Source organism: Dermacentor andersoni, chromosome 1 (assembly GCF_023375885.2).
Source record: "Dermacentor andersoni chromosome 1, qqDerAnde1_hic_scaffold, whole genome shotgun sequence".
Classification (NCBI taxonomy): Eukaryota; Metazoa; Arthropoda; class Arachnida; order Ixodida; family Ixodidae; genus Dermacentor; species Dermacentor andersoni.
This window is the reverse complement of record NC_092814.1, coordinates 156,120,107-156,146,947: the sequence shown is the minus strand read 5'-3', so window position 1 is coordinate 156,146,947 and position 26,841 is coordinate 156,120,107. Positions and strand designations below refer to the sequence as shown.

The window sequence follows — 26,841 nt, the reverse complement described above, 5'->3', positions numbered from 1 at the left end:
GCCTTAGCCGAGCCAAGCTAATATTTTCTTGTTTGTTTCACGTGCGCTAGTGCGGGCTTGATGTCTTCTATTACGGATGATTAAAAGCGGTAATGCAATAATTAGACAAATGTGGAAGTAGCGACAGAACCCTCTAATCGGTTCCTATTTTGTGCAAGAACATTTCATTGGAAGGACGGCGTTTGAATGGTTGAGTGAGCCAATTGTTTTGACTGTTAAGTAGGCAGGTTCAAAGTAAAGATGACTGACGACGTATCAGATGATTCTAGCGACTTGGATGCTGGCATTCCAGCTCACACAATTAAATATTTTCCTCGTAGCGGTCGTCAGAAAGGACCAAGTAATTTGGCTCTCAAACGGGCCAACCTCATGTTCACGATGGAAAATGAACGCTACCGCACGAAGTGCCGTAAGCTTGAGCGTTTTATGAAGGATTTGGTCATAGAGAGCGCAGCACTCTGCGACCAAGTGGCACGCGTGCAAGAGTCAATCTTTGTGGCCAAAGAAGAGCGGCGTTTCCTCCTGAAGAAGTTCCTCCAGTACCGTCAGCAACGGGATGGACCCGTTGAAACAGTGCGGCCAGCACCCGTCAGCGCTCCAGCGCAGGCGGGTGGTTCGACACCGCCGTCCACACCAGCACTCGGCGGTGTTTTGGACAGCACCGACAAGGCGCAGGCGAAGGCTTCAAAAAAGGTCCTTAAGCGACGTAACACTAAGGTTTGTAAGCAGATGCTAGCGAAAGCACATGTTGCTCACGTTACAATTGCACTGTGTTCAAACTAGGAACCTTCGCTTAAGTTTGAACGACGGAGAAGTGACATATGCTAATTGCACATTTAACTTGTCCAAAGTGATAATGTGAAGAGTGAGTGTCTTTTCATTGGGTTGGATATTGCAGAGAACGAAGGTTAGTGGTGGTGTGCTGCAGTTAATGCATTGCTCATGTACTGCGCATAAGTGCTGTGGAGAAGAGCACATCTATACGAATCAATTGAGGTTGATAACAGACTTTGGAGGTGTAGAGCTTGCGAAATCCCGTTGCCATGTATGTCTTTTTTATGAGTAAGAGGGGAAAGCGAAGTTGGCACGGTCTATTAACTGCATTGGGGGAAAGAAAATCTCCTTCTGCACAGTGACATAGAAGCGTCACATTGTGTTGTCATGTTTCTTATATGATGTGAAACAGGGGCAGGTACATTAAAGGGATTTGCAACACCCATGTCCACCTTTTCCTGACTTGCATTCCTTTGTGATCTTTTCTGCTTGTGGCACCAGCATGCATTCTGTCTGATCATTGAATATGATAGCAATCAATTGCAGGTTTGTTTGAATTGCTTTAGCAGAGTGTGCCCACCTGCTGAGTGATGAAAATGGGATGAGGATACAGTGTGGCCATGTGTGTGTTAGAAAGTTGTAACACTTTACATGAAGCCTTTGGACCTTTCATTCATTGTCACCATTAGCTGATTTTTATGTCCACTGTAGGACGAAGGCCTCTCCCAGTGATCTCTAATTACCCCTGTCTTGCACTAGCTGATTCCAAGTTGCGCCTGCAAATTTCCTAATTTCATCACCTTGCCTAATTTTCTGCTTTCCTTGATTGCACTTTTCTTCCCTTGGCACCCATTCTGGAACTCTAATGGTCCGCCAGTTATCTGCCCTGTGCATCACATGGCCAGCCCAGCTCCATTTTTTTTTCTCCTAAAGTCAATCTAGAATATAAGCTACCCCCATTTGCTTTCTGATCCACACTACTCTCTTCCAGTCTCTTAACATTAGAGCTAAAAAAAAATTTCGATTGCTCTTTGCATGGTCCTTAGCTTGTTCTAAAGCTTCTTTGTTAACCTCCAAGTTTCTGTCCCATATGTTAGTACCGGTGAAATGCAATTATTGTACACTTCTATTTTCAATGACAGCGGTAAGCTCCCAGTCATCTTTCGGCAAGGCCTGCTGTATGTGCCCCAACCAATTTTTATTCTTCTGTAAGTTTTCTGGTCATAATCACGGAGATCATGATCTGTGAGTAATTGACCTAGATAAGCATATTCCTGCACATATTCTAGAGGCTGACTGGTAACCATGAATTCTTGTTCCGTTTCCGGGCTATTGAACATTACCTTTGTATTCTGCATATTAATCTTCAGCCCTACTCTTACACTTTCTTGGTTAAGGTCCTCAATCATTTGTTGCAATTCATCCCCAGTGTTACTGAACAGGACAATGTCATTTCCAAACCAAAGGTTCTTGAGATATCTGATGTTAATCCTTGCTCCTAATCTTTCCCTGTCTATAGCTTGAATATTTTATTATTTTACCTAATTTCTTATTTATGTATTTCATTATTCTACTCTCTTTATTATTGTACTGTAAAGAACAAAAAGAAGGCTTTTGAGGTACATATATTAATATATTAATGTTTCAGGTTGTATAGGAAGACATGTTGTAAGTTATCTCTATAGTTTACTTTTTCATAAACACCTGGTTTCTGTTGTGTTGACTGTGCGTAGCTACATTTTTACTATATTTAGTGACAAATCAAGAACACGATGGGAACTACCTCGTAATGAGAACATGTATGTACACATGTTAGTGAATCGTTTTGTTCGATTGTCCCACTCCTTCCCTATCCTTGCTCCCCGCATTCCTGCCTTTGCCTTACTGAAGTGATGCTTTGGCGGGAACCTTTTCCTCTTAGGGAGTGGGGGCTTACTTATAAGGTTCAAAGGATACCCATCTGTAGAGAGCTTCACTCGGCCTTTTGTAGTGCATCTTATCTGCTATAGCCTGCAAGCTGCTGTTCATGCGTTCATGGAGATGCCAAGGGTTTAGGTTGGGTTGAAGGCTCTTCTAATTTGTTTCCATGTATTAATGTATCTGTGTTTCTGCTGCAGGCTGATGCTGTGTGTGTAGTGCATGGCCATGGCATGTTTATTGCTAAGCCACTGGGTTGCCTCCTCTTCATTCCTGTGCAGCCTAAGGAAATTATTGTCTGGAAGCATCGAGTCGGACAGAGTTCAGGTTCAGCATGCTCTTGTGGGAGAAGCCTTTTCTGCATTGATGACTTCTCACTGACAATGAGAGCTGAAGGGCCCCTCATCAGGTCCCATTGCAAATTTGATTATACACTGGAAATTGTTACCCGCCATCTAGGGAAAGTTTTACCGAAATTATTTTTCAAGTCATTTCATTATTGGAGGAGCTAGGATAAGTTGAACTTTCTGTTACCATGCCACCAGGAGGCGAGTTTCACCGCAAACAGCGACTCTCTCTTTGCCTTGACTAACTTACTCAAGCAACGTTCCTTCCCTGCCTTCTGCCATATCAGAGCTGAGGGACAATGTCAGGTTCGTGTGACGAGCTCTGCCTCATCTTTTTTTTCTCTCTCTTCTTTTCTTTTTTTTCGCTTTGTAGCGCATTTGAAGTGGCGGCATTATGCTTTCCTCATTGGATGATTAACCAGAGTCACATGCCACGGCCGATGACATTGCAAATAGTGTGTCTTGCATTGCGTAGAGGCATCTGTGCGTGTGACCTTGAATCTCATTCACTCGTAGCATGGCTCCATCCAGAGGAAGGGCGCACGGCCTTGTGTTTGAAATTTGAACCATTCTTGCACCATACGGCCATTTTAATCTTTGCGGACACGATCACCATTGTGTGATCTATGAGCCGCACTTGTTTGTTTGCAATGCCCAGACCTGGTGAGGGGCCTTTTATGAGCCATTTTTTGGGGGGGAGCCTGATTAGCCATTTAAGTACATCAGGCTGCTGCTGTTGCTACCAACCTTGTCAGTTCTGAATGTTTTTCTTAAGTGTGGCTTTTTGACAGAGTTAAATTCCAAAATTAAATTCATGTGGTAGTGCCTCCACCCCCCATATGCACACGCACATGCACGCACATGCACACACAGACACACACATAAACAGGTCAATCATACGATCCATTTATGCTCATGGCAAGCTGAAAACTTGTGTGTCCATTTACTGTAAGTTCAACTTCCTTCAGTTTGACCCTGGCAGGGGATACAAAATTTATTGTATTTATCCATCATTCAAACTAAAAGCAAGTATTTGGAATGTATTTGAGCCATTCGCTGTTCTTGAACATAATTAAATTAAATGTGGGCCAAATTAACTATTGCCATGTTAATGGGAGTAGAATGTACCATCGTGTGCTCCGCTGAGCAGGCTGCACCCACTAATAATGAAGACTGCTTTGGAAAAGTATGCGTTTGTGTTTTGAATCCTGACCACCATATGACATGGTTTGAGGTGTTGATACCTTTGAATTTGTGTTATTGTCACACCATCTGTATATTTTAAGTATCCTGAAATCAGTGTTATGTTTACTAAATGATCGAAAATATCTGAGATGAGAAGGCATAGATAGTGTACAGAAGGCACAACAAGTCGTTTGTAGAGTAGTACTCTGTTCCAATAATGCTTTCATATTTTTCTAAGAGGCATTTTGCTTGGAGCCAACAGGTGTTTTATGTTACCTTAGCTAAACTGATACTTAGGTAGATACAACTAATGGAACATTGTTCAGTCATCTTGAACATCTCAGAATATATTGTGTTGTGCTAAATTAGCTAATTAGTTACAATCATTACGCTAATGTTTAAACATTCATTTTAGGGTGCAAGTTATTTTCATTGAAGTGCATTAAAAACCACCCAGCTAGAAGAATAAAAGTGCCTGAACGAAGAAAAGTGCCTGAATGAAGAAAAGTGCCTGAACGAGGCGCCACGCTGCATCTCGAGGTGACGCAAAACCGGCACCACGAAACTCACAGACCGCTGGCGTTCAAAAGAGCACAGGCAACCCTGTCTCAGCACCAAAAGATGATAATGCCCTGTATCTGCCCTTTAAATGTCGCCTATTGGTGATGACAAATAAAACTTCAGCGTACTAGAAGTTACAGCTTGAGTGATATTGTGAACAAACATTGGGAAGAACTCAGAAGCAATATTTTTTGGAACTTGTTTGGGCAGTAACTAGCGTGTTTAATGCAGTCCTGTACAAAGGGTTGGAGGCCACAGACTGCATTTTCTAAGTTTTGACTGCTTGCCCGGATGATCTTGTTTTGTTCTCACGACTTGCCCGGATAACGGCTCTGGCTTTTGGCTCAAGGTCGCTTGAAGGTCGCCGACAACGGGAGCTAAAAGCATATAATGCTTAAAATGTTCTTAATTTCTCTAGCCTAATTAGTAAACTAAGCATCTCACTAAGTTTGTTCATATTTGCTTCTGATGGAACAATAAATGGTTGCTCTCACCTGTCTGTTAGGTGCCACCTTTTTTTTTTTAATCTCTGGTTTAAGTATGGTAATTTGAAACACCCTGCGAAATGCTGCGCCAAGAAGCTAGTGCACAAATGCTGTCTGATAAACCTGTGAAATTTAATTTCCTGTTTATTTGTTAGCCATATCCTTATGCTATGATAGTGTTATTAGGTAAATAGTCTTTGTCTTTTTTCTACAGTGTTTCTTTTGTGCACTAATATGGGTGTTAATTCTGTAGTACGTAGACATTTGACCAGCCGTTTGAAATCGCCTTGGTGTAAAGCAGTGTTGTGTGCCTACAGGAGGGGCTTACCGAGGAAGCACCGCGGCCTAAACGAAGAAAGCCGGCAGGAGCAGACAAGCGACTAGTAGCACCTATTCCACTGGACTCATGCGGTCGACCCTTGTTTCCTATTGTGTTGCCTGGTTGCAAAGTGCATAGCCTTGGGGAGATTGTCACTGACAGAGCTGGATTCCACTGCCAGGAGAGCCTGTACCCTGTTGGCTACTGTAGCTCCCGGATTTACGCAAGCGTTCTGAATGCCAATCATGCCTGCATCTACACATGCACCATTCTTGATGCTGGCACTGGACCTCGGGTATGCTTATGCTTGTAGTCTGTAAATTCAGCTTGTATTTCTCACAACAATTGTGAACTTCTTCTGTTTTTTCTTTAAAAAGGGATTTTTAGTTTTCATGTCAGTATTTCTTTTCATAATAACACATATATATATATATATATTCCCCTTGTAGTCACTATAAGAATTTGCATATGTAGTGACAAGAATGCTTATTACATGCCCTGATCATTTTTACACATTTTGGACTGCTGAGGCCCATGGGCCAAGTGAAACAAGAGTTGCAAACTGTAGCTCAGTAACAATAAAATTAAATTCTGGCGTTTTATGTTCCAAAACCACAATATGATTATGAGGCTGCTAAGTAGCAAGACGAACCTGGCTTATTTTGGATTTTATGCTAAAATGGAAAAAGCTGTCATATACAAAAAGATCTTTTGTGTGTTGGGGAGAGAGAGAAACGAAGTAGGAAAGGTAGCGAGGTTAACCAAGGATGTGCCCGGTTGGCTACCCTAAACTTGGGGAGTCAAGTTATAGTAAATGAGAAGAAAAAAATGGCCCTAAGGTTGAGCCCTGTGGTACTGTGAAGGTATGTGATGAGAATTAATTACAAACACATATTTGTACATGTTTGTCTGCTTGCTTAACCTTGGATTTGAAAACTATATGTGACCTAGTTTTATCGGTGTTTTTGGCTTTAGCTGAACATGCATTGTAACTAAACGTGTAACATTGATATGCAGTGTTGTGCATCTGTTTGTGTAATCCACCCCTTATACCCGCCATGGTGGCGTAGTGGCTTTGGCGTTGTTGCTAAGCCAGAGGGTGTGAGATTGAATCCAGGCTACAAGCCGCATTTCGATGGGGCTGAAATACAAAAACGCCTGTTGACCGTTCATTGCATGCCTGTTAAAGAACCCCAGGTAGTCAAAATCAATCCGTAGTCCCTCATTACAGCATGCCTCATAACCACAGAATTCATTTTAATTTGTAACCCGCCCCTTATATAATACCCCCCCCCCCCCCCTCCCCATTTAGAAGGGTCTTTAAGGTGATGAAATGCTGTACCACACAGATACTCCTCTTGAAGATATGCATTTCCCTTCTTATGATTGCCGAATCAATACTGTGGTCACACTTAAAAGGGCCCTGCAGTACTTTTTTGAACATGGTAAATAAATACGCCTAGTCACTGTGCTGGGCTTTCGTGAACACTTGACCCAATTATTATCCATGCACATGCAGCAGTGAGCCTCACATTTTTCTCAAAAGACTGCCTGACTTTTGCTTCAACTTCTTGAAATTCATATCACCTTCTGTATTTACAGCAACATACTGATCAGCAAGATGGCTGTTTGCTGGTTTATACATCATGACTACGAAGGAGTTTATTTATTTATTTATTTATTTATTTATTTATTTATTTATTTATTTATTTATTTATTTATTTATTTCATATGGACTGCTAGCCTTTACATGGAAGCTGTTGCAAGTCATGGGAATATACATTGCTCAAAAATATAAATGACAAACTATTATGCACGTGTTTATACTGCAGCCAACAACAAGGCATAGTTAAGCAGGGCAGTAAGAGGGTCTGGCCTTGCTTCTCCAGCCCTTATCGAAAAAGGGTAATAAAGAACAATTGGCAGGACTATGAATGAAAAAATCTCTGTGACTGGATAAGGCAGTGGCACCATCTGGTGGGTGAAAATAATGTAATACCACTGTGCTTATGCGATTATAGGTAAAGAAACGTGGGCATCGCACCACATCAGCACAACAGCATAGCTGTGCCAATGACAAGCAGGGGATGGCCATGAAGGCATGGTAGGGGTAAGATTTGACTGCTGAAAACTGCGCTTGTACAAAGTGCACTTGAAAAGGTTTTAGGTTTTGTTAGGAAATATTTGAGGAGATGCCCTTTAGTAAGAGACACAGTCCACATCTTTAAAAGATGTTGCCGGGCCCATTTAATGGCAAAGTGTGATCCTGGTGCTCTTAAATTTTTTCTGCTTATACACATACAAAAATCTTTCGGTAGTTGTTCTGCAGCCATTGTTGAAAATGTGCACATCAGTTATTCCTTGCATTTCCAAGCCATCTCCTTGCATAAACATTCGGTGTCATGTACTTGAGCCAGCCACTCTCCTAGTAATGTCAACACATGTGAAACCAGTGCAACATTTATGTTTAGGAAAAGCACAAAAGGCAGCACCGTAAATGGAAGAAAGAGCAGTACAATGCTTTCCTTTGTTGTACTGCCTTTGCGCTGTGTGCAGGCATATGTGATTTCCAAACTACTCAGCTTTTTGTTGCAGTAGGATGTTGTTTGTTGTCATCTTTATTAAAGTAATCATATGAGCACTCGTACAGAATAGACAAAGTGTGAATGACCGTTGGAGCATGGAGCAGAGGAGAAAGATGTTTGGCTGTGTGCCCCTTTCTAAGGTTCTAAGGACCCAGCAATCAACTACCCGAGTCAGTAAACTACCCAACTGCCCGAGTCAGTCACTTGTTTTGTGCCTTCAAAATAAACGCCTCTCGCAACAGTCCATCATAAGTCGTGGGGTGTACCTTGCACCCTACTGTTATATGTGAGAAGTGTTTATATTGAAGGCATGAAGCTAGTGATACAGGATGCTTGATGTCAGTTGTGTCTGCTGCAGAGACAGCATGCCAAATGTCTTTCTTTACTGTGCGTCTCAACTGTCATTTGTGCTTTGTCTGTATTCTGTGCTATTGTTCTTGACAATATTTTACTGTTCTGAATCACTTACTTAGTTAAAGTTATAAAATGTAGAAATTTTTTTTTTCAACGTGAACTCCCTTTAAGCTATGGCATTGCACTGCTAAGGATGAGGTAGAAGGATCAAATCACAGCCGCGGCAGCCATATTTCGAGGATGGCGAAATGCAACAACGCCCGTGTACCTTGCATTGGGTGCATGTTAATGAACACTAGATGGTCACAATTATTCCACAGTCCCCCACTACATTATGGCTCATAATCATATTTTGGTTTTGGCTTGTAAAATGCCAGAATTAATTTTTTTTTTTAATTTCCTTTAAGACATCGTCTACTAAGCCATACTTTCTGACAATCTGAACAATTCTTTGTTTTGTTTCCACATGTGCTTTAAAACAAAAATCTGGCTGAGATGAGCTCCTGCATTTGTGCTGAAACTTCTTACAGCATTGCACCATGTAAAACATACTGCATCACCAGACGGCACATTTTTTATTGAAAGCTAATGAAAGAGGATGCAATGGAGAAAGCAACGCAATGGAAAGAAATAAGGTAGTCTTGCGGTTTTTGTATGGACAAGCATACTTTCTGTTTGCAGCAAGGGTACGTGGGGCCTCTGCGTGTGACAAAAAAGAACTTCTTGTTAAGCATATTAATATTTGTAAGTGTGTAATGGTCATAATCAATTCCTTTCAGACATAAGGCAGGTGTGTTAATTTATGTAGAAAGGCACAATATTCTTAAAAAATTATTTTTCTTATGTTACACTTAGTATAAGTGCATCTGAGCAAATTCCATCACAGACATGCTTTTTTTTTTATCTCAGGATTGTAGACCTGTTTCCTCTGTCACAGCCTAATATATTTTTGTCTTTTGATAAGCTGAACAGTCTTCCAACCTTCCTTCATTTTCATGTTGAAGGAGTGTGTGGTACACAGAAAATTGTGATTCACATTATGAAACTATAAATTGTTTATTTTACAGAATTGTACGTTTTGTGTAAGTCTTTTTTGCAATGGAAGAGCCCCACGGCCAGTTTGTGCACTTTGACAGCACAGTCCTGGGACACACTGCAAGTAATTTAAGATGGCATAACTTAGTGGCCTCTTTATGCAGGCTGTAGAAAGCCAAAATTATAGGTGTCAGCTTGTGATAGCCCAGCTTCTCTGGAGAGACAGTCATACTGTTAGACTAATTTATCACTATCACATATTGGTGCTTGCAGTTTCAACTGGCAGTAAAAGAATTTTGTACTGAAAACTGGGATTGCTTTCAGATTAAGCTTTCCTCTGTGTGATTTCACACTTTAAGAACTTCACATAAATGTCCATAAGGTTCTTGAGCATTGCATTTGTGGTGATGGATTGGTCCATTAAGGCAAGTAACAAGTGTCTCTGGTTAATAATTACTCTGGGTTATGGTAAGAGTCTATGATCATTGCAAGTATAGCAAGGTAAAATATGTTTTGTTAGATGCATGAAAGTTAGATGTTTGTTGTAATGAAATCTGTACAGGAGAGGTGAATAAATAGCTCATGTTAGCAAGGAATTAGGTACAGGGTGGCCCTTCATGAAAAGGAACACGCGAGCGCGTGGCCATGTGCTCTGCGGAGGCTGCTTAGAGCGCCAGCAACAGGCAACAAGGGGAAGCACGTCCACTTGTAGCGCCATCTACTGGTGGCCAGAATAAACAGACATGGCTGATAGGCAAGCAGCTGTGGACTGCCTCCCACGCCAGGTGGATGTGCAACAGGCGGGGCCTGCAACGCAGCGTCTGCTGCTAGCAAACCGCACTCGGTATGCTAGCACATTGCAAACGTGGAAGGACCAACATATGCCCGCTAGTTAATAGCCACTCCCAGAGTATTTTAATGTGTGAGCATTCTTCGGTGAGTACCGCAAGATCTGTCCGCCATGCGAAAAGTGTAATGCCTTGTATCTGCACGAAAATGCGTAATGGGCAAAGTTATGACATTTAATTATTTATAATAGTGTAAATGTAGATGATTGGTAGCTTTATCAGCGATGAGGACTGGACGGACGATGAAAAACTGGACGGACGGACGAACAATGTTCCGAGGGCAGAAGCCCTAGAATGCTTGCGCATTAATTATAGGTACGCGAGGAGTACCTAATAACTATTGGGCGTACATTGACACTTCCACATTTCCAGTGCGCTTGTGCATCCAACGCTGTTTGCTAGCAGCAGGCATTGCGCTGCAAACACCACTCCTTGCCCAACTGTCATAGGAGGAGTAGGAGGGGGGGGGAATTACAGTTAATTCTAGCAAGCGCTTGCCTATCGGCCATGCCAGGTTATTTTGGTCGCCAACAGATGACGCCACAAGCAGGTGTGCTTCTCCTTGCTGCCACTTGCTGGCGCTCTAAGCAGCCTCCGCAGAGCACGGACAAGGCGCTCGCGTGTTCCATTTCATAAAGGACCACCCTGTACATTGTGTGTTCTTACTCAATTTCTTTTAATTTTCTTTTTCAGTTTGAAATTGTTGCGGAAGATGCACCTGAACGACCTTTTGTGGGCAGCAGTCCAGATGAATGCTATGTTGCACTTTTGAGAGCAGTCAATCGAACATGTGGGGCAGAGGTCATTGTGCCTGCGGCTCGAGGTGCAGATTTTTTCGCTTTGCCTCATCCAACTATTCAGAACCTGGTCCAGAGCTGCCCTGGCGCACGCAAGTGCCCCAATTACAGGTTAGATTTTCATTTGAACTAGTGCATCTTGCACATGCATGCATTGTAAGAGTTGGAGTCGGGCATGTAAAAAGGTGGTAGCGGGCCCATGCCATCGTCCAACTCGTCCACGCATAGGACGTGGTTGAAGGGAGGAACTTGCTTTCATTGAGCACAAGGAATACAGGATTTATTTACAATATCTACATGAAGGGTGAAGAACGTTACATTTCATCAGTCTGGCATGACTGAAAACGAAGCACACCGAGCAGCCGAAAATGGCTGCTGAAACACATTCTGTCCTCCCTAGATCCCTAAGCGAGGGAAAACTGTCGTCCAACCTGCGACCAATCGGAGCGTCCAAAGTTGTCAATGTATCCTTTGAGGGCGAGGGATCGCACATTCATCCCCGCACTTTTGTTTCACTGAACACATCGAGCGGATAGGGCCCTTGCAGACAGCGGTTGTCACGCTTGACTCAAGCTGGCACCTCTTTATTCCAGAGCTGACTCCGCAGTTAGCCGCCGTGTCTGTCAAACGACTGTGATGATTACTGGGGCCTGTGAGTAAGTGCCGTAAAACACGCTTTTCTAGGAGTTCTCTTGCTCCAATTAGACCGTGAAGGCGACAGCAAACCAACTAACAATACTTGGTCCACCAAACATGGCTAGCCTTGCTAGCGCCGTTGGGCTGACCGAAGGAGTCACATTGTTGGCTTCATGAAGCGATTCATCGCAGCGGGCTGGGAGAGGTTCGAAGGTCACTATCCCCGCAGGCCGATCGTAGCAGCATCTTGTTCAATTTTTATTAATATTTCATGTGTTATGTTAAAGTGAGAACTATCTGGAACTGGCTGCTAACCCGTCGTTCAACCCATATGTTTAGAGGAGAGTGAAGTGCCAAAAATCTTGAAACATTTACAGCATGTTTTGCCAAATGGAACCAAGCTCTAAAGGGATACTAAAGGAAAACATTAAATCCATTTAGACTGATAGAGTATTCTTTCAAACTCTATTTTCATTAACTTCACAATAATAGGTTGATTACTAGAATAAAAAATTAAGGCAAAACATTTTGAATTTTGCACCGAAACCCCAGCACCATACTGTTAGTGTGACATCACAGATTTCAAACACTTTTTACGTATTTGGGCCACTGTGGCTTAGTAAAAGTTCATGAATATTGTTAAGTTCTTTTAGAATGCAATGTAACCCATCTTTACTAAAAAAAATGAACTACGTGCGGACCTCGCTGCAAATAACCACTTCCACGCTGCCATCTGGCCTTTAGTTTTCTTGTATTTCTTTAATGACAGCATTAGGAGTGTCAAAGTGGAAAAAGGTATGTATGTGTGTAGGAAGCTGGTCACATGGTAGACATAGAGAGCGGATGGGAGAGCTTAGAAGAGTGTTGTGCGTTTGTTATAGTGCAAATGACGGTGGTCTGCTTCAGGCCACCGTCAGTTGCACTTTACTTTTTGAAGAGGCAGGACATGTATCGAGTGAGCTCTTGAACAACACTTCAATGTGGTAGATGCGGTTTAAGTCATGTATCCGGGACCTCAAATAGTTGCGACTTAATGCTAACATATTTCTCTTGTATTTACCACTAAATCGCCACATTAGTGCTGTGCAGTGTGATCGCTGCGATTAAAAAGAGCAAACTGAAGGCGCGAGCGACAAGGGGATTTGAAGAAAAGGTCAGTAGAGGAGGAGTGTCACTGCATTAAGCTTATTCGGGGGGTTTACACCCAATTACTCAATCTGAACTACAGATGTCGCAGTGCTTCTAGTGAGTGGCAAAGCAAAGTTATTCATGGGCAGGATCTTGGTTTGAGCTATAGTTGGTGCTGTTGCATTGCCAAGAAATGTCCTTGAATAACCCACTGTGGTGTTCATTAACCCTAGCTTCTTCATGACTTCTGTCTGAAAATACCTCCAGTCACTTAATCAGCACTTAGTACAAAAATAGTATGAAAGATGCCTTTAGGCTGTTTTTCAAAGCTTCTTTAATGGTGTAGAATGCAAGGGTTTGTGACTGTTACCACACTTTCATATTAATGCTCTAAATATTATTTGCATGCTCCAGGCTGCTCCAAAATCGGAATTTGTTGGCTCCAATTTGCTCCAGAATGAAGTTTTACCTGCTCTAAATATTGTTACAAAATGACTTAAGGGATAGGCATTCATCACAAATGATGGGCATTCCCATCCTTTGTGATGAAACTACTGTTTTGTTAATGCTTCTGTTGCTGATTTGTCTAGACTTTTTGAGTTGGGATAGTTGAAGTGCTTAACTATGGCCTAAATTTTTATTCAAATCTAATTTAGAGATGGGGGGGGGGGGTTCATTCAGAGCTTCCTAGGCATAAAAAAATTATTTGCTTTGATAAAATGCAATAACTGTGATTTTATCAAATTTTTAATTTAACGTATTTTCTGTCTGTTTAAAAATTTATGGGTAAATTGCGGGTTTGCTGTAATATTATTTGTGGAAAAAGCAAAGGCGAGAGTATGTAATGCATTTGAAACATCTTTTCTTTCCTTTCTAACTTTCTAACTTGGGAAAAAAATTTCACTATTAGTACCACTTCACGAAGTAGAACCTGAAGGCATAGTAGTGCTCCTTAGTTCATTATAAAATGTTCTTCTTGACAGATGGGTGCGCTTTGAGGTATCCCGCAGTGCAACTGATGAGACTGAGCGGCTGGACAGTGACCCCTACTTGAGCTATGCAGCCTTTCGACAGCTGTGCCTTCAGCCACGACTAGCTGCCATAGCTGCAGCATCTGAGCCCAGCCTGCCTGGAGGCGTAACCATCAAACAGGAGCCACTGGACATTGTGTAGGCACATCAAAAATACATAGTAAGTTTAATTTTTGTGGAGATGTTCATTAACACTTCCCGTATGAAAGGACGAGCTGAGCTCGTCAAGGCGTACTTGCAAAAAAGGCGAAACGATAAGTCAAACTCGTCTGGCGCTGTTTTATTCTTCCTGCAGCTCTCGAGACAATTCGAGCTCATCTGTTGCTCTTTGCTTGTTGTAAACAACACCAGATTACACAAGGCACCCGTTGAAGAGCAAGGTTGTTAACATAAACTTTCTTGTTTTGTTGTTTTGTCACCAGCCATCTATTTAAATAATGGGTGTTACTTTCGCAAGAATGTGAAACACACATTTAACTGATTAATTGAAATTTAATGAAGTTACTTAGTAAACATTATTCAGTTAGTTTATTATGTTTTTCTTTATTTCTCATACAAGTAATGTTTGCCTCTGAATATTCCAGCTCAAGGAATGGAATTGTGCTATCTGCCACAGGTGATTTTTTAAAATTATGTAGAACTTAAATATGATCACCCTGTGTTCAAGCCCACTCCTGTAAAAATTTGATATTCATGTCGAGTGGTTGAAGGTGCCCAGCAGGGAGCGCCGATGGTGTCTTGCGTCACTGGCATTTTGCACAGGCAGCTACGTATCTTCGAACGGAGTGAGCAAGCCCTTCCCAAAAGAAGCGTCGGCGGATATGGTCGTAGGTACGTGACACACCCAGGTGACCGGCAGTGGGGAGGTCGTGAAGTTCATGGAGAACAGCCGAGCGAAGGTGTTTAGGGATCACAAAGAGTAATGCAGGGTCGTCGGAGTGAACGTTGTGGTGGTAGTGTACGCCATCTTGAACTGTGAATAAGCGAAGGGAACTGTCGGCAAGTGACGATTCCAGGCAGTCAATGATGATACGCAAGGACGGGTCACGGCGCTGCTTATCGGCGACATGGAGCAGTGGAAAAACAGAGAGAACACAGGCGTCGGTGTCAGCATCAGACATAGCGGTCGCGTCTTCGACTGGGTAGTGAGAGAGGCAATCTGCATCCTGGTGTTGGCATCCCGACTTGTAAGTCACTGCGTAGGGGTATTCTTGTAGTCGGAGGGCCCAACGACCGAGCCGGCCAGTAGGATTCTTGAGCAGCAAAAGCCAACAGAGCGCGTGATGGTCTGTGATTACTGAGAAGGGCTTGCCATATATGTGGGCAGAACTTTGAAACAGCCCAGACAAGAGCAAGACATTCGCGCTCATTAATCGAATAGTTGCGCACTGCAGGTGTCAGGATCCGGCTAGCGTAGGCTATAACGCGGTCGTGTCCGTGTTGGCATTGCGATAAGATGGCACCAATCCCATAACCACTGGCATCGGTTAAGACCTCTGTAGGTGTGGACAGGTCAAAGTGGGCCAAGACCGGTGGATTGGTGAGAATCGTGATAAGGCGTGAAAATGCGGCAGCCTGAGGGGAACCCCATGCAAAAGGCACATCTTTCTTCAGAAGTTCAGTGAGTGGTCGAGCGATTGCTGCGAAATCTTTCACAAACCGTCGGAAATAAGAAGAGCCCCACAAAACTCCGGACGTCTTTGACAGACTGAGTTACAGAAAAAGCCGTTACTGCTCAAACCTTCTCCGGGTCGGGTTGTACTCCAGAAGCATCAGCGAGATGGCCTAGCACAGTAATCTGTCGGCGCCCGAAGTGGCACTTCGATGAGTTTAATTGGATCCCAGCCTTGCGGAAGACGTCAAGGATAGCTGCGACATGCTCAAGGTGCGCCTCAAATGTAGGAGAAAACACAGAGGTCGTCGAGGTAACAAAGGCAAGTTGACCATTTGAAACCTTGAAGCAGAGAGTCGATCATCCGTTCGAACGTGGCGGGGGCATTGCATAAATCAAACAGCATAACCTTGAATTAGTAGAGGCCATCTGGAGTGACGAAAGCGGTCGTTTCTTGGTCTTGCTCATCGACGTAAATCTGCCAATAACCAGATCGAAGGTCAATGGACAAAAAGTATTTGGCACCATGAAGACAAGAGCGTCGTCGATTCGTGGTAAAGGGTAAACGTCCTTTTTAGTAATTCGGTTTAGGTGGCGGTAATCGATGCAGAAACACCACGTGCCATCTTTCTTTTTGACGAGCACAATCGGCGACGCCCAAGGACTCGACGAAGGCTAAACAATGCCTCTGGCGAGCATCTTGTTTACTTCCTGCTGAATAACTTGCCGCTCTGCCGTGGACACGCGGTATGGTTAGCGGCGAATGGGAACAGCATCACCAGTGTTTATCTGATGCTTAACAAGGGCCGTCTGACCAAGTGGTCGATTGTCAGTGTCAAATATGTCGCAGTAGGAACGCAAAAGGCGATATAGGGCGGCTGCTTGGTCAGGTGCATTGTCTGGAGCGACCATGGGACGTAATGGGCCGTCTAAGTTCAAGGCATCCTGCGGGTAATCAGGAGGATCTGGAGACACGTCGGCTGCAAAAGCAGTGACGTGGTCGGCTGTCACTGACCGGAGCGTGGCCACACTATGCCTTCAGGTAACACTTGCTTCGTCAAGCCAAAATTGATAATGGGGAGACACGTCCGATTAGCGGCAAGGGTTACGACGGAGTGTGGCACAGAGATGTCGCACTCCAGGAGAACATCACTAATAGGTGCGACGAAACAATCGCCATCAGGCACGGCTGCCATATTCGACAAAGGTTAGGGCTTTTGGAGGTAAGCGAACAAACGCTGTAGTGCAGAGGGTGTTCAGTTGTTATTATGGACTCATTATGCGCTCATTATGGACACTTGGGCTGCTGTATCAATTAATGCCATCAACGGAACACCATCTACGTCTACTTCAATTAGGTTCGTGTTGGTGAGGATCGTCAACGGAGGATTTGGACAGGACGAACGTGATGTAGCACTACCTTCAAGAGCTGCATGGCTTAGTTTTCCATCTGGAATTAATTGGTCAGCGACAAATAGCGGCATGGCTGGGGCGACGGGGATTGACGGCGCTGTGGTGACGGTGAGCGAGCAGGACGACTGACATCGACGGATACGTCAGAGGTAGGAGGCATACGGCGAGGCGAGTAACGGCACGGGTCGGCATATGGACGAGAAGACGGGGAAAAGGAGCTCGAATACGGCCACGTCCAGGAGGTGCGGCAGTGGCGAGTGACGTGGCAAACGCGGAGGCAACGGAAGCAAATGGGCTTGTCATCCGGAGTTCTCCACTTGGCAGGGTTATGGTATCTGGGAGGGGAATACAGATTGTCGTAAGGCGTAGCAGTCGGCACCGGTCGCGTGTCAGGTCGGGAGACGGAAAAGGCAGCAGGAAAACCTAGGTTTGCAAATTCTTCCTGCACAACTGCCTGAATGAGAAGAGATCGCTGGGGCTGGTTGGTCAATGGTGGGGTCAAGGGGGCATTGATGGAACGGTGCAGGACTTGTGGCCTGGCGCTCGCGGCGAACAATACGTGTGATGTGCTCATTTAAAGGTGGTGAAGTGGTAAGGTCGACGCAAGATGACGTCGCAGCCGTGTTAGGGAGCCGGGAGAACTGTGAAATGATGCGGCGGCTTTTCGCGAGCTCAAAGCGGCGGCATTCCTTGACAGTGACGTCGATGGTGGGCACATTGTTGAAGACCAACAAGTTGAATGCGTCGTCTGCGATGCCTTTGAGTACATGGCCGACTTTGTCAACCTCGGCCATTTTCTCGTCAACTTTCCGACAAAGAGCAAGCATGGCTTGTATGTAGGAGATGTACGATTCAGTAGAAGGCTGAACTCGGATAGCAAGCGCTTTTCTAGCAGCCAGCTGCCGACCGGTGGGATTTCCAAATAGGCCGCTGAGCTTCTCCTTGAAAGCATCCCAGCTAGAGATCTCGTCCTCGTGTGTCCGGAACCAGACACGAGGAGTTCCACCCAAGTAGAATAGGATATTCGCTAGCATAATGGTAGGGTCCCAGCGGTTGTTTCGGCTAACACGCTCATACAGGCTGAGCCAGTCTTCGACGTCGACATTATCTTGGCCGGAGAATACGCCAGGATCGTGGGGATTGGTAACCGTAATGTACGGTGTTGTCGAGGTTGCAGGAGTAGAAGGAGATGAGACGCCGTCACCGGGAGCCATGGCAGAAAGCAAGACGATGCGGAGCTCCGTGGCGAGGATGGGGAACGGCACCCTCCACCAAAATGTTACACGAACAAAAGATTAAAGCTGGAGACTATTTATAAAATATATTTACAAGGGATAATGCAGCGCTGGCCAGTTCAGCCGACAGCTCGAGAGCCAGAGAGCGTTCTTCCTCCTCTTTTCTCGAGTGATGGTGCCCACGCACCTCGTTCAAACAATCAAATACCACACGCGTGTAGCAATGTGCGCATCTTTCATTTTGTGTTTTTGGTGGTGCACAAGCTTCTAGCCTGAATTTTACAAATCGGGGTGTTTTCTTCTAACTACACCACACAGCCACTTGGGCACTTCCATGTAAGTATGCTAGTTGACTTTCTGAACTTGTACAGATTTAAAATTAAGGAGCACTTTGATGTCAAAAAATTTTCCGAGAGGGAAATGAACTTGATGGACAGATGTTGGTCTTTGACGTGTGCCATTGTAAAACCGATGGAGACGGATACAGAGGCTGAACATAAAGCAATACAATAAGCAGGCGAAGCTTTATGCAAGTACCCGCCAACTGATGGAGACCATTGGTGTAGTGTGTGCACCTTGTGGCACCCGTCGTTATCAGCTTCCTTTCCGCTTGATTATAAGGTTCTTCGCACATGTATTCCAGTCTGAATAACTCATACATCAAAGACAGCGAAGCTGTATGAGGTAGTTCTAACACCCTTCTAAAGGCCTAAGGGTCTGGTTTGCCATTGCCTAAAATCTACCAAAGACTTTGCAAGTGATTCACTGTTCCTTTGCCATACCTGAATCATTTCAAATTCTTCATTACATTTGAGCCCAGCCTTTTAGTCTCCACTATAGCCGACGCATGTTCCTGTATTCTGCATCTGTTCTACTGATGCTGGCTGTGCATTCCGCCGGCCTGGTCATATGGCTGCTTTGGGGCTGCGATGCAAGCTGCGTTGCTGACTGTCCTTAGTGAGCCGGCTTTTGCCTACATTGCCTACACCAGGAATGGCAGAGTATAACAGCACCTTAACCGACACCGGCATTTGGCTGCATCTTCTCACCGTCACCCTGGTCAAACAGCCACTTTGGGGGCTGGGACACAGGCTGAATCGCTGGCTCTTCTTTAAGTGACATTTGATACTGACCACATCACCACACGAAAAGCATTGCAGAAGTCCTCTTAAGAGCTTTGCTATTAATTCTCATTACTTCTTGGTCGCCTCTAATATCTGTGCTGCTTTCTGAAGGCAGTGCAGCACTGGCCTGAACATGTGTACACCACGCACTGACTTTGTGCGTTGTACATATACCACTCACTGGGGCTTCCCAAACTGTGTAGCCTTGGGGAACCCCATCAACCTTCTCAGACTGTCCTGTGCAATGCACTCCTTGCTCTCCTTTTTCCCACCAATATGCTTATCCGTATCTTCACACTTAATGTTGGAATGAATGCACCAAATGACTGCACACATTATATTAGACAAAAATAAGAGCAAAAGAAGTGTGCGCAAATTATCAGGACTGTGCAAATATTCAATACTTTGAATATTAATCAATTAATTTTGGCTATTTGATTTGTACTCGATTCGAGAATTCACTATTCGAAATTGTTGAATATTCATTTCTGTTCGAATATAAAGGGTAACACTTATTGGAGTCTCTGGAGATAAAGACCATTGCATCAGGGGCATTTCCGAATGATTCTGTTGCAGGACAACTGCGGATGCTGCCAAAAATCACCGGTTCCTCAGCGAATGCATGGAGCAGCCAACTTCTTTTCAATAACTTCCAGTCATTCAATAAGAATGCCTTGCCTTAATGTAGCTATAAGCTTGTCCCAGCTGTCTCTCTTTAAATGTACACTGCTGTAGTAATATCAATGGCTCTTTCTACAAACACGACATTTTATGTGCGTGGCAACGTGATATATGATATATCTGAAACAAGTTGTTTATCATATACAAGCTCCTCAGTTGACTAGTTCTGAACAGCATTACAGGCATGTATCAAAATGGAAACAAGCCTTTTTTTTACCATGTGTACTGCACACAAACTTTATATTCCACTTTGTTTGAAACAAGTAGGGGTGTGCAAATAGTAATTTTTGATACCGAATCAAATGTGAGTCAAACAGTACCAGAAGTGAATCAAATCAAATATTGCATGGTTTTCAAATAAACATTGGTCGTTGTCTTCATCAGTATTATAAAAAAATGTTTATCTCCTACTGTTCATAATGTTTGCAAGTTTCTGTCAGAAGATTGCGCATTATGAAGTGTTGTTTACTAGAAGTCCAAGTGGAAGCATTCAGAACAAATCAGAACCAGTAGAATCTGTTTGCATACCTACCATTTTTTGGAAAGTGCAAAAGATCACAGCTTAGAAGGAAAATTGGGATCCTTGAGCAGTGTATAATAGCATGCTCCTCTACACAACTTCTTGTGTTTTATGTATACTACTGTGGCCACCAGGATGGAATTTATAGCACTTTTTGCTCCAGTTATGTTTGCAGCAAGGAAAGCCCAACTGAAGGAGGAATCTTGACAGGGGTTCTGAGGGTACCATTTACATTGTTGGAGAATTTTGAAGTTTTACACTTATGGAGAGATCGGTCTGCATTCTGGCCAAATTTGATGTGAATTCATAATCTGCAATAGTAATAAGCAAGTTTAGAATCTTGCAACATTGTTTTTCTCTTTTACAATGTAAGCTGTTATGGGCTTATTCTGATAGCTGTTTCGGTTGGCAGTAGTGTCCGCTGCCATTGCCCGGTGTTCATCACAGCTATGGCCGGGAATGGGAAACCAAAAAAAAAAAAAACATTTCCCACCGGAATCGAACGCGAGCCCATTGTGCAGGAGTCAGCTAGCTACTCTACCACTGAGCCATGCCAGCGCTTGCTAGCTTGCAGTGGAGAAATGCCCTATAAATACATCTTAGTGTGCCAGGAGGCACGCAATGTGACATGTATGCTGCATAGCATCGATACGGGCTCACTTTACATTGCAGTTGCATATTATGCGTGCATAATGGTGCATAACATGGCGTGCACCAGGGGGCACGCCATGTAGCAGATGCACAGGTAGCGGTACAAGGTAGTTCGAGAAGGTTTGAGAAAGAAAAGGAAGTTTAGGAGATGTATACAGAAATGCTAGAAAAATATATGTTGTGTACCTGATTAAATCAAGTTGTCTAGGTCGTCGCTGCGTTTTAAAGGGGATGCCAATAAATCATCATTATCATTAGCATCGTATCATGACACATGTCTTGCATGCGGGATGCATGCCGCATAGCATCTACAGGTGCTCCCTTTGCATTGCAGTTGCATATTGCACCAGGTTGCACACCATGCTGCAGTTGCATAGTTAGTGGTACAAGGTCAACTTAGAGAAGTCCCGAGGAAGAAAAAGGCAATTATGGAGATGTGTAAATATTCCTGTAATGAAAACACCTATGGCATACCTGATTAAATCAAGCAGACCAGGTGACTCTTTGTTGCCGCTTTGTTTCAAAGGGGATGGCAATAAATTCTCATTAACATTGTCACTATCTTCATTAGCATCGTAGCGTGCCACTTTGTCAAGTGATGTGAGATGCGTGCCGCATAGCATCGTTACATGCACACTTTGTATGGCAGTTGCATATTATTACACCAGGCAGCATGCCATGTAGCAGTTGCATATGTAGTTGTACAAGGTAGAGAGATTTGAGGAAGCAAATGGTGATTAAGATGTATAAAAAATCCTTAAATAAAAAACATGCATAGCGTAACTGATTAAATCAATCAGGCTAGGTAACTGTTTGTCACTGTCTCGTTTCAAAGGGAATGCCATTAAATTATTATCATCATAGCATCGTATCATGCTATTTGTCACGCGATGTGATATGCGCGCCGTTTAGCACCGAAACGGGCAAACTTTACATTGCAGTTGCGTTATCTTCCACCAGGTGTCCCGACATGTAGCAGTTGCATGTGGCATTTGCATGCTGCATGTAGTTGGACCTGGTTAACTCAAGAAGGCTAAGCGACTATTTGTCACTACCCTGTTTTGAAGGGGATGCCATTAAACCACCATCATCATCATCAACAACAACAGTATCATATCATGCCACAGGTTTGTGACAGGGTTGTGACATGGTACATGTTATGGTGCCTCCTCACAAGGTACAAACCACTGCTGAAGAAGTGAATCGTAGAGCTACTCGTGCGGCTGCAACCAGGCAACGTCGGGCTCAGCAGACCTCTGTGCAGAGAGCAGCACGAGCCGCTGCTCGCTGTCGATGCAGGGCAGACAGTTCATATCATTCTCATGAAAATGACGCAAAGAGACTTTGCTGCAAAGACCTTGTAGTGCATGGTGTTGAAAACGGAGCTCATATGGAGCCACTCGCTGTGAGTGTGCTGCGTGTGCCCCGCAGGCCTGTGACTTTTTTTCTATTTTGGGCCGTTTTCGTTGTTTGGGCACAAAAATTCTTGCAATTTGGTGTGACTCAGTCTTAGCCAATTTTTACATGCTCATGCAGAAAAATTTGTAGAATGATAATATCTAGATTTTGTCATTTGCAGCAGGCCTTGGTTATGTGCATTTGAGGAAACCATTCATCAACACCTTGTGGCTGGCACAGTGTAGCCTATGTCGCTTTTGTGCCAATACCGTATATACTCTTGTAAGGGCCGCACATTTTTTTTTTTTTCTAGAATCTTGGCTGGGTGCGGCCCTTACACAAATCAGGCTGATGACAACCTGCTAAAGGTTCGTATTGTTTTTGAAACTGTAGCAGAGGGTAAGAGAGGCACAAATGACATAACGCTGCAATAAGCGACCTCAGATGCCGGCCCAATGTCCCTGGCCAGCGTTGGCCCAAACAGGGCTCCCTTCTCTAGAGGCGAAATGCCATCGATCTGACTGAAAACACTGAAAACACAACTAAGACAACGTGCCACTAAAAAAATAATGGCTCAGTGGTGCCAGCCTTAGCAGTGTTGACAGACAAGCAGCTAGCATCATCTAGTAGCAACGGAACTAACTTTGTTTTCTAGCAAGACGTTTTGAATTTTTTTTTCAAAAATTTTGCCCTCCAACATGCGCATGCGGCGCTTACACAAGAGTAGCCCTTATACTAGTATACAGGGTGTCCCAGCTAACTTTAACCAGAGTTTAAATATATTCTGATGCGCTCTAAGATGACGTGACCAAATGCATGTTGCTCACTTTCGTATGTAGTGTGTCACGCAATTTTGTGTTTTGCTTAATTAAATAATTAGTCAAGATTAATTAACCATCTTCTGAAGCAATGAAGCTAGGAAAGAAATTCTAATTAGGAAGTTGTAGAGTGGTTTGCAAAACGTCCGAATAAACAGCTTGTCTTTCTATCTAATAAGTATTGGTGTTTTTCTGCTTGCTGCAGAGGCCCACGAAATAAAAAAAAGATACCATGTGACATGTCCGCTTGCGCACCATGATTGCAGCGCTGCCATGCACTCCGCGTACAAAAGAACATAGCATTTAGCCAGCTGTGCTGCCGCTGCGCCTGCTTATCACTATCATGAACCGCCGCGAGCGAAGCATATCGGTAGCATAAATCGCACAGCCAATGCCTGCATCACTGCCTCGTCACCTTTTCAGCAGCATCACACCCTGCTAGATGCTATGTTTGTTTGTATGAGAAACATTTAATCTTGACTATGTAATTAAGCAGAATACAAGAAATAGTGTGACTTACTACATGCAATAGTCGGCAACATGCATTTGGTTGCGTCATCTTAGAGTGCATCGGAATATTTTTAAACTCTGGCTAAAGTTAGCTGGCATGCCCTGTATACAGTAAACCCGCTTTAGCTAACTTATCAGTGTTCCCGATAATGATAGTCAAGGTAAAATTTTTCCTTAAATAATGAAAAGAAGGTAATCTTTTAGCTTATTTGCAATTAATTGTTTATAAGAGGTAATAAAGGCATTTTATAGCACTCTCCTTGGCCTTATGTGAAGCCCAAACCTTGCACAAGAAACAATACTTTTCAAAATTCCAGGGGGCACAGGAAAATAACCAAATAAGATATTGAGAAACTAAAGACATAATAAAATATAGCAGACATATTTTAAAAAATAGTAAACTTTATATTTCTACACGCGTGTGATATTTGATTGTTTGAACGAGGCGCATGGGCACCATCACTCGAGAAAAGAGGAGGAAGAACGAACTGGGCTCACGTTATGAATCTGACCGGTCGGTGTTGCAACCGCTGTTGTAAATATAACCTGTAAATAGTTGCTCATCTTAATGACTCGTGCTTCGCGTAAAAATATTGTGCATCAATTTCATCCAGTTAGTTCTAATATTAACAAAAATGGTTGTGTGAGGAGCGTCTCTCCTAAAGGGCCTCCAAACAAGCTCTGACATTTTTTTGCACGTTTCAAACAAACAGACACATCGTGTAGAAAATGCTGTGATCAACAATGTTGGCGAATGCCGTAGCGCTACGCACCGTGAGAATGCCAGAAACTTAAAGAAACAATCCTGTGCTTTTTCTTCTTGCTTTTCCGGTGCCTCCTTGGCACATTGTGATGTCAACAGGGTGCTCCACGTGACGTCGGCATGGTAAAAGCTGTGAATAGGTCAATTTTTTAGAGATGACAGTGCCAACATGACGAGAGCCGATTGTGTGTTCCAAGAGGGGAGGGGGGGGGGGGGGGGGGGGGGGGGGGCCTATTGTGAGTCAAGCCTTTTATGAGGGTTTCATTCAGTCTGCTTCACGTGAAGAGTGATTGGGTGCATACAATGGAGGAGTCATTCTTGTGATCTGACGCAAGGAAAATCGTGATCCACCTGAATTGTAGCATGAAGCTACAAAGGAAACCCATGCGGGTTTCTCAGAAACAGACTTGCATTTGAAGAAAAACAAAGTGAGGCTTTGTTTATGAGAAATCCAGATGAGTTCTTTTGTAGCTTCGTGCTACAATTCAAGTGGGTGACAGTTTCTCCATTTCCTGCACTTTCCTTCGCCTTGCGGGCTTCCACAGAACTGATTTGCCATGTTCAGTGTCCCAGTGCCTCACATTGTTTATTCATTTGCCCTCGCTTTATTATCTGCTAGCCTCCTGGTTAGCTCAGATGGCAGAGCGACCGTGTGGAAAAGGTGTTGGTCTCTGGTTCGAATCCCAGACCAGAATGAATTTTTCTTCAACCGCGAGACTTCGTTTCTGAGAAACCTGTAGGGGTTTTCTTTGTAGCTTCGTGCTACAGTTCAGATGGATGGCAATTTTTCCCTTTCGTGTTTTTGTTGCTGCGGTTGTATGCTCAAGCTGTATCGTGTCTGCTTGTAATTGTTGGTTACCATCATTTTGCACTATTTAATCACTGATGCAATACTCCTAACAGGGCTTCAGTATAAAAATGCAAATAAATAAATAGCTTTCTGGGATAGACAGCGCAGATTGAGTTTGTTACTGTGACAAAATTACAAGCAATTTTTTGCAGCCATTATTGAAACATAAATCTGGATAGAGCTTTTCCTTTGAACTCAAAGAGTATGTACAGTGCATTTCCAGGGTTGCTTTTTTTTTTATCTAGTTCTGATCAGAAATATGCAAAAAAAAAAATTGTGTTTAAGCATAATGTTAAAATATCTTTGGTTCTTTACTGAATGTTATTTGTGAACCACACAAAGCTTGATTTCTTTTTTTGTGTGTATTATTTTAAGCCGGCATAAAGTAGAGCAATATTGTTATGTATCAGCCTATTTTTTGAGCCTCCAAATGATTCTTCATCATAATTATCTATGTGCCACCAAAGTCGGGTTTTGTGTTAGAATTTAGTTTAAAGATAAAGTAATGCCAGGAAAGTTGCAGGTGCTTGAAGTAATTTGCTAATTACCCTTGCCCTGTTGCAGTGAGTAGATCCCCTGCAAGAGATTAGCCTGTGTTGGAGCCCTGCATTAGACCAGTATGTAGTCGTTTCTTTTCCCGTCACCGTGAAAGTTGTTTTCTCTTATGATGCTTTTATGTGCTCTTGTGACCTTCTGTGATCTGTGACCTTCTGCAGTGTTGGTGGTCCAGAATACTGAGCAGTTCCATTCCACTAAAATTTTGTGGGATATAAGTTATTCTGCTGACATGGTGCATTTCTGTCATCTGTGATCAGTGCATCGAACTGACAAGTTGAGGCTTACCTGTCTGAAACACTCAAAAGCAGTCATTGAGAGGCAGCGTTCGTCCAAAAAATGGATTGGATTAGATATTTATGTTTCGAGGCCTTTGGCACAGAATAGTGAAGTACATGTGGCACTTCCAGTTCCATGGAACTTCAGTTTTTACAACTTCTACTAAGGTACTATTTGCATGCATTGAACAGACTTGCAGGCTCTCCGAGATGGGAAGGCACTGCTTGACCAGGCATGAAATCCACAGCATGTGCTCACCAACAGAAGACAGCTGCCAGAACTGCATCACAACAAAGACAGCAAATGTCGACATCAAGCGGAACATTGCGGCGGAGGCCATGCCTGCAAAGTGCGGCCAGCTAGCTTGATGGTATTTAGAGTACTGTTTAATAAAATATATGGCACTGTTGCCAGCAGCATTGTGTTGAAA

General features: G+C 43.5%; 1 protein-coding gene across 4 annotated transcripts; it reads left to right on the top strand.

Moving 5' to 3' along the window:
- Positions 1–5: 5 nt before the first annotated feature.
- Positions 6–26,841, top strand: LOC126533493 (transforming growth factor beta regulator 1). Of its 4 annotated transcripts, XR_008612777.2 has the most exons (6): positions 9–717; positions 5,587–5,883; positions 11,104–11,318; positions 13,955–14,162; positions 22,950–23,004; positions 26,603–26,841. XR_008612777.2 is itself a non-coding variant. In XM_055071498.2 (5 exons), exons 1-4 carry the CDS (start codon positions 241–243, stop codon positions 14,142–14,144), a joined length of 1,011 nt encoding a protein of 336 aa, XP_054927473.1. In that variant the 5' UTR covers positions 6–240; the 3' UTR covers positions 14,145–14,162; positions 26,603–26,841. The 4 variants fall into 4 exon arrangements, 3 of the variants coding, with proteins under 3 accessions (XP_054927473.1, XP_072143950.1, XP_050036655.1); XM_055071498.2 differs by lacking the exon at positions 22,950–23,004 and having other exon boundaries at positions 6–717; positions 11,272–11,318; XM_072287849.1 differs by lacking the exons at positions 22,950–23,004; positions 26,603–26,841 and adding an exon at positions 26,142–26,596.

Coding starts and splice junctions, on each gene's coding strand:
- LOC126533493 (XM_050180698.2), top strand. CDS start 241: ATGACTGACGACGTATCAGATGATTCTAGCGACTTGGATGCTGGCATT. Junction 718..5,586: donor TTAAGCGACGTAACACTAAG/GTTTGTAAGCAG, acceptor GTGTGCCTACAG/GAGGGGCTTACCGAGGAAGC. Junction 5,884..11,103: donor ATGCTGGCACTGGACCTCGG/GTATGCTTATGC, acceptor TTTCTTTTTCAG/TTTGAAATTGTTGCGGAAGA.